The sequence below is a fragment of the Sesamum indicum genome, linkage group LG6, assembly GCF_000512975.1.
Source record: "Sesamum indicum cultivar Zhongzhi No. 13 linkage group LG6, S_indicum_v1.0, whole genome shotgun sequence".
NCBI classification, from domain to species: domain Eukaryota; kingdom Viridiplantae; phylum Streptophyta; class Magnoliopsida; order Lamiales; family Pedaliaceae; genus Sesamum; species Sesamum indicum.
In genome coordinates, this window is record NC_026150.1 from 2,979,775 (window position 1) to 2,987,998 (window position 8,224).

An 8,224-nucleotide genomic window follows, 5' to 3' on the forward strand; every position below is an offset into this window, starting at 1 on the left:
GAGAGTTAAGGAAACAGAAGACAGACATGGTACTGCATCAAGATTTTTCACCTTGTCAAGCCAAAAGAGAATGATGAAGAAAGGGAGTTAGAACAGGAAAGAGAGTAAACGCTTCAAGCATGGTTTTGGCATTTTATCCATGATTCTAAGGACATGGCAACATAAAATTCGGCATAGCAATTTCTTGATTACTCATCAGTTGATGTACAAAAATCTAAATTTTGATGAACAAAAGAGTTAGCTTTACAACATATCTGTAACAGAGACACCATAGCAAAATCTGGCTCTGGTCTGAATACCCAAGCTTCAGGAACCAATGATTGACGAAATCTGCAAAAAGGGAATGTTATATCCATCAACGTTAACCTTTGCTGGCAGAACTAGTAACTAATATCATAAGCATATTCAGTTGGAAAATATACATTAGCCGGGAGTAGTACCTTTTCAGCAAACAAGCGGAACGATTCCTCCTCCATGGATTTATCAAGCTCCTACCAAAGTAGAAAGATTCATTCACTATAGTAATTTGCAAGTGGATATACATGCAGTTTTTCTGAAGACAAATTCTGCTGCAATAAGATTATACTGAATCCAGAAAGACATATAAGTGAGCGAAGCAGCAGTAATCAGACTTACATTCTCAGGATCCGCAGAGCAATCAATCTTGTATATAACTTTCTGAAGCTTTTCGTTCTTTATTAAGTCACGGATTTCATTTGATGCAGCTGCAGAGAATCAGAAAAGGAAGAATGACCATAGAAAAATAAATTAGTTTATGGGACCATTTGACTTAGTAATATACAAGAATGATAATGTGAAAAACATGGTAATTATCCAGACAATTAAGAAGAGATTGTCTAAACTCAAAAATGTCTCCGCCAGAACAGGCAAGGGATATCAATTAAATGACTTGAGAAATGGTGACTGACGCTCTCAGAGAAATACTGCTGGATGCAGAACTTCAACGTAAAATGATGGCATGTGGTATGCAGTTCTAGAAAAATATACAATTCCCTGTTTTGGAATCATATTACTCAAATCTCCATCGTTTAAAATGGCCTTTTGGAGTTGGGTGACAGGATTACCATATTAAATTATAGGTCATCCAAGTTCCTTTCCCCCTGCCTGCATACTTTAGGATTCTGCTTTCCCAATCACCACTATCCTCTCGCAGCTCAACCAGGCAAGTTTTTCAAACACCACAATCTTCTCTTCTCCATCTCAAAATCATGTCCATCTAAGCTTCACCCAATTACACACCATTTACAGTTTTTCAATTGGACATACCAATTAATGAAATTTACATTCAGACTTTTATGTCTGAAGTTCACACAAACTTCCAAAGGCACCAACCAGCGCGAATTGCATACAATCACATGCTAGACCTACATATAAAATCTTGACATAAACCACCAAATGTAGAGATGCATAAATGTCGGAATAAATTATATGGTTGAATCCAGTAAGGCTGATGATCAGGGAAATTAATAATTATAACAGCAATTATTAAGAACCGTACCTAAAGACTGCAGTTGTGACTCTTGCAACACCTCATTCTGTTCATCGACATAACATGGTTTGTCATCATTTGTTGCTGCACTAGGATCTGATAAAATAACAAACTGTTAAATGGTGATGTAATAGCACGAGAGAAATTTCTACTTAGTCAAATGGCATGCAGAAGCATTCCCTCAAAGTTGTATGCATTTATTGGGATTTTTCTCTCTTTTTTCTTTTTGGGTAGTCTGTAGAAATGCAATCAAATTGAATTTGGAGACCTTAATCTATGTCACATGGTTACATGTGTGTGCATAGGAGGAAATGAGACGATCAATGATCAACAGAGATATTCAAGTCTCATGAATCCTTATTGTGTCTTCAATAACATGCCCGCGTGAGGCGATGATGAAGATGCATACTATATTTTTCAGCTAATTATTTCGTTCTTGTTGATAATGCAGAAAATATCAAATGCAAACTTGATGTACAACATGAAGAAAACATAAGTTGCTGAACCTCTAAGGCCACTCAATTTCTGCCCAACACGTATGATCTTGCAATACCCACCAAAGAAAAAAGAGAAGAATAATAATGATCACAGGAAACACTCTAAGTGAAGAAGTTAAAAGAGATTTAGTGATATCATCCTTGCAACAACTGACACTGAAGAATACAATGACACTTACAAACTTTTTCTTCATTAATTGGTTCCGGTTTCGAGCAAGGAGTTTCTGCAGGAACATAGCAACAAAAACTCCAGTTGAGTAACAGGTCTAAACCCCCCAAAAAAGTAACAAAACCTCGATAAGTGACCTAATCAGCATACCTTTGTGCTTCTTGAAACATGCCAACGAACAACTTTGAAGCGTTGCAGAATCCAATACAGATCCATTAGTACTTAATTAACTAAGAAAGTTGCAAAGCTAAAAGTAAGATTATTTCCGAACAAATCCACACACACAAACAGGAGAATCAACTTACTAGGGTATCAAGCAAGAAGGACACTTGTATTTCGACTGCGCCTCCTCACAAACTTCGCATTTTCGCGGCCCCATAATTCAGCGGCGGGTGAACAATGAGTGCTGGAGCATAACACAAAGAGCTTTTCAATGGCTGTTTGTTTTGCTTTTCTGACTCCGGGCTTCGTTGTCGGTCGGTAGAGTGCGCCCGTCTCCACGATTTCGGGCCCTACCCATGTGAAGCAATACGAATAGGTCAGGCGGTTCGGGCTTCGATTGAGAAGTGATGAAAGAATTTGAGGCCCATAGCCCATACTTGAAAGGGCAGTCAGGCTTCATGTGGGGCTACAAATGGATCAGTTTTGATCCAAATCCCATTTTGATGGATCCAGCTATATGTAAATGGTATTAATAGAAATGGTGAATTAACGAGCTCAATTTGTCATAATTATAAATATTTTTTATTATTTAAATATTAATATTTAAAAAAATTATGTAATTTTTGAAAAAAACTGAAACATGTCCACTTTGCTTTGTCTTTTTTTTTTTTGGTTAAAAAGAATTTAAAAAATTATAAAAAAAAATGATATCGTGAAATTTTTTCCTTACCCTCCAAGTCTATAAAAGTATTTTAAAAAAAATTAAAGATTAAGTAAAAAAAATTTCATTGACAAGGATATTTTAATAAATTCACCATAAAAAATAAATATAAATTTAACAAAAACTAACGAAATGGATTAGTTGTTGGATGAACAATAGATAAGGATATTAGTGTGTATTTAAAAATATTTCAAACATTAAAAGTACTGATCGTAATATCCAAATTTATTCCGTGTAAAAAATTGATAAATTAAAGAAAAACGGGAGGGAGATATATACATGAATGGTAAATAATTTTATGAGTAAACCTTGAAAATTCTCATAATTATAAATAATTTTTATTTTTAAAAAAATTATAAATATTTTCTTAAAATTATAAATATCCTTTTATAACAGTTGATTGTAGGAATTATTTGTTAGAGAATTGATAATTTTAAAAAGTTATTTATAATTTTTTAAAAAATAAAATTATATTTATAATTATAATAAATTTTAGAAATCAATTAAAGGAAAATACAAATAAAATAAATTTATAATCAGTTTTGCCCAAGAAGAGTTACAGGCACGCGGAACTCACGTGCTTGAGAGGATACAACATCTCCTTTTCACATCCTCGTCTACCCTATAATACAACTCCCAGTTACATCTGTTGGCATTCTTTCTTGAACAGAAAGACAACTCTCTTGGAAACAAATTGTCCCCAAATTTCGATCCCAAATCACACAGGAGAATCATGGGTCAGGGTACACCCGGTGGTCTTAACCGTCAGCTTCCCGGCGACCGCAAGAACGATGGTGACAAGAAAGAGAAGAAGTTCGAGCCGGCTGCTCCTCCGGCTCGCGTTGGTCGGAAGCAGCGTAAACAGAAGGGACCGGAGGCGGCGGCTCGGATACCCACGGTCACGCCGCTGACGAAGTGCAAGCTGCGGCTTTTGAAGCTGGAACGAATCAAGGATTACTTGCTTATGGAAGAGGAGTTCGTGGCAAATCAAGAGAGATTGAAGCCACAGGAGGAGAAAACGGAGGAGGATCGGTCCAAGGTTGATGACTTGCGTGGCTCGCCGATGAGTGTTGGGAATTTGGAGGAGTTGATAGATGAGAATCATGCTATTGTTTCTTCGTCGGTGGGGCCGGAGTATTATGTTGGGATCTTGTCGTTTGTGGATAAGGATCAGCTCGAGCCTGGATGTGCTATTCTTATGCACAATAAGGTATACTTGTACTTGGATTGTTGAATTAGGTCTTTGGAATTTCTAGGCTTTCAGAAATTAGGGTTTTGGTTTTTCCGTTTTTTGTTCTTTCACCTAGAAATGGAAAAGATTCTTATGTGTTTTACCAGAACTATGAGCAGCGAAATTTGGTGCTGGATTGGCATCTGTCTGAGGAAAGAAGATGAGGAGGGAGTTCCACTTTACGTTATTGGTCTTGGGTAAATGTCGATGGTTTTATCTAGGATTGTAGATGCCACTTTGTGGGTTGAGCTGGGATTTAGGAGAGTCTGATTTCCTCTTTGGCATGATATTAGATCCCCTGCTGGAGTTATGGCTTTAGGTTATTGCATTAGGTATTTGTCCAATTGAACTTTGGTTAGGAGTTGATGATGTTATTGCTGGGAACTCTTGGTTTAGGCTGTTCTTCGCATTGTGGTTCACGTGTGGGTTAGCTTGACTTTGCAATTCTTAAGGACACGTTGCATGGTTTTCTTTTTTGGGGTATGAAATTGGTGTGGAGGAGTATCAGTCCTTATGGTGCTATAATTTTGTAAAGTTGGGCTTCAGCATTGGATAATTCACAGCTCTGCTTCAATATTCACTCCTTTCTGGTGCTTTATTGTAGTACTTTACCTAGCATTTGATTTTGGTTATGAGATTGTCATGAGTTTTATGCAGTAAGGAAATAGGTACTTCTCTTGAAGAAGGTTCATAGATCTATGTAAGCTTAATAAATCCATTCTCTGACGGAACTAATTCCGAAACCTAAACTCAAAAGAAAAATGGCCATCTTGGAGCACAATAAGTTGAGCCTCTCTCATTCAAAACTACTGAATCATTTCTTTTGTCTATATAATAGTAGCTAGTAGTTATGGGCTCTGCTATTCTGGTTTACACCAGATGATAGGGGCAAAAGGGAGCTGTGTTTACATATTCTAGTTAAAGGTAGAAACCATCCCATCAGGGTTTTTATAGTTCATAAACTTGCATGTTATATTGAGTATTTTGTAAAAAATGGGAAGGGAGACGTATAAATTTAACTCAAAAGTATTTTAGAATAATGACACTGGACATAAAAACTTTTCCTAGATAAAGGCGCCAGTTGGGTTTGATTTTGAGGGTTGGAATTGCCTGTATTGTGAGCTTGTAACCTCTACTTCTTGCAGGTGCTTTCTGTTGTTGGATTGCTTCAAGATGAAGTAGACCCTATGGTTTCTGTGATGAAAGTTGAGAAAGCTCCATTGGAGTCATATGCCGATATTGGTGGTCTGGATGCCCAGATCCAGGAAATCAAAGAGGCAGTTGAGCTTCCATTAACACACCCGGAATTGTATGAAGATATAGGTATTAAACCTCCCAAGGGTGTCATCCTCTATGGAGAGCCTGGAACTGGAAAAACTTTACTTGCAAAGGTTTGTCTCTACTTATGCTTTCGGTGTTTGATTGATTGTCAAGTTTATGTATCTATGTCGTGTAGTTCCTCTAATATCGAATTGAGTTGTCTAACTGGGTTCACTGTTCCATATCCGTTTTTGTCTTGTCAAATGTTACGTCCTTGTGTGCTATGCTCGCGAGTGGCGACATGTAATGGGAGGAAACACAGGGAAAATGTCATACTGTTTAGTTTGGTTCCATTTCACAAGTTTCCTTTTCATTAGACAGAAATGACTGATTGAACGGAAACGAATAATTTTTAAACTTGAAATTGCTGAAGCTTGGTTCGTGTTGCCGGTTAACTTTCCCTGACCCGAGGCTGTAAGCATTAAGCAGCACTCTCTTGCATTTGATTCCTTACATGGGCTTAAAAATTTGAGCTGAAAGAAACTTGGCATATGGAGAATATTGTAGGGTTGCGTATACTAGTGGCATTCGAAAATCATGTTCCATGAATGGTTAGTCTATATGCTTACCGTGGATTGATCAAGTTATTTCTGCTCAGTCAGTTCACTTGATGCTTTATTCAATATCAACTGTATTATGTCGTCAAAGTCCGCATGTGAGAACTGTATAATTGCTGAGCCTTTTGTTTTCATGAAAATCTTCAGGCTGTGGCAAACTCTACATCTGCAACTTTCTTGCGTGTAGTTGGAAGTGAATTAATTCAGAAGTACCTGGGAGATGGTCCCAAATTGGTGAGAGAACTCTTTAGAGTTGCTGATGATCTCTCACCATCTATCGTCTTTATTGATGAAATTGATGCAGTGGGTACAAAAAGGTAATGTCAGGATGATTGCTGTTGTTTGCATAGTGACATGGTACTTATTGGTCAATTTTTTCTACAGGTATGATGCCCACTCAGGTGGTGAACGTGAGATTCAAAGGACTATGTTGGAATTGCTGAACCAGTTAGATGGTTTTGATTCAAGAGGAGATGTCAAAGTAATTCTTGCAACAAATAAGATCGAAAGTCTTGATCCTGCCCTCCTTCGCCCTGGTAGAATAGACAGAAAAATTGAATTCCCTCTTCCGGATATCAAGACAAGGAGGCGCATCTTCCAGGTATGGATGACAACATAATTTGCCACTTCAATAAGTTCTCCACTAGTGCATCCTTGTCGACACATCTCATGAAGTAAATGTTCTGTTTGATGTTTAGATACACACATCAAGGATGACGTTGGCTGATGATGTCAACCTGGAAGAATTTGTTATGACAAAAGATGAGTTCTCAGGAGCTGATATTAAGGCCATTTGTACTGAAGCTGGTTTGCTTGCTTTAAGAGAGCGCCGCATGAAGGTAAGGCGAATCTGTTCCCTAAGATGTCAACAATTCTAACCAATTTTTGGAATGAGCAAAGATGCCTCTTATATATACAAACTCAGCCTTTTTAGGGTTATATGAACTTGTCTGTTTAATGGGGAATGCGTGTGCAGATTCTAGTTTGGGACATATGTTGTTATAAACTGAATTCCTTTTCTTATGAGTGTGAGGCGGCTTAAGAATCACTTGATAAATACTGGATGAAATTGCTTCATCTTAGAATTCATTTACTTTAACCTGCCATTGTAAAAAGTTCAAATGGGATTGGACTGAACTAATTTATTATGTTCTGATATGCTTGAGTGTTTATGCATACCACGTTTCATGCACAGATACTGACAAATTCAATTTGTGTATAGGTAACTCATGCAGATTTCAAGAAGGCAAAAGACAAGGTTATGTTCAAGAAGAAAGAGGGTGTTCCTGAGGGGCTCTATATGTGAGAATTATCGTCTTCTCTTTTCAAGTAGACATGTATCACTTGTTTTTAAATGTGATTTTATCTTCACCTATCTTTCTACAAATCTTTGGGAAACTTAAGTCGCAGTTGGCTGCAATTTGTTTCGCCTTCATGTTTGCCTGCGCTTGTTGAATTTTCCACTTCAGTCTCCCATTTCGTAGGTGATGAAGTTATAAATATCTAGTTTTCTTTCCTCTCCGGCTGAAAATCACAAGTTCTGAAAATCTACATGCATCATGTGCGAATTCAGAACTAGATATTGGTACAAGCATCATTCTACATAAGAATACATGTAGAAAAAAAGGAGCCAAATATAGGCAAACATGGACCAAGATAATTCTGATACGAATTTGTGCTATAGTTTCAACTGGGATGCGCGGCCTAAGTGAACCCAAGATACAATAAATAGCGCTATGATTTTTTTTCTTTATTTAATATGTGTAAAGTCCTTTTTTAAATAAAATTGTTGATATAATCCTTCTCTCTCTATATATATATAGTATTTACGTTTATATCTATACTAACTATATGAACTAAAAAGACGTAATAAAATTTTGAAATTGAAAACCCAATCTCCGTAAATTGTACTAATATTTGTCCGTATTTCAGAGGTTGGTGGGGGGTGTTGTTGAGTATAAAGTCTGTTTATGGACCACAAAACGATCCAGATTTCAGACGTTTATGGTGTTGGTGTAATAGGTTGATGAGGCAGATGTAGTAATTAAATTATTACT

General features: G+C 37.0%; 2 protein-coding genes across 2 annotated transcripts; one reads left to right on the forward strand and one right to left on the reverse strand.

The window, feature by feature from the left end:
* LOC105163491 (zinc finger HIT domain-containing protein 3) lies at positions 147–2,733 on the reverse strand. The gene is made up of 7 exons (XM_011081853.2): positions 2,482–2,733; positions 2,327–2,358; positions 2,187–2,231; positions 1,520–1,606; positions 637–725; positions 441–491; positions 147–330 (listed from the first exon to the last, which is right to left on the reverse strand). Exons 1-7 carry the CDS (start codon positions 2,553–2,555, stop codon positions 307–309), a joined length of 402 nt encoding a protein of 133 aa, XP_011080155.1. The 5' UTR covers positions 2,556–2,733; the 3' UTR covers positions 147–306.
* On the forward strand, positions 3,694–7,684 carry LOC105163492 (26S proteasome regulatory subunit 4 homolog A). The gene is made up of 6 exons (XM_011081855.2): positions 3,694–4,269; positions 5,436–5,681; positions 6,315–6,484; positions 6,552–6,768; positions 6,866–7,006; positions 7,390–7,684. Exons 1-6 carry the CDS (start codon positions 3,793–3,795, stop codon positions 7,471–7,473), a joined length of 1,335 nt encoding a protein of 444 aa, XP_011080157.1. The 5' UTR covers positions 3,694–3,792; the 3' UTR covers positions 7,474–7,684.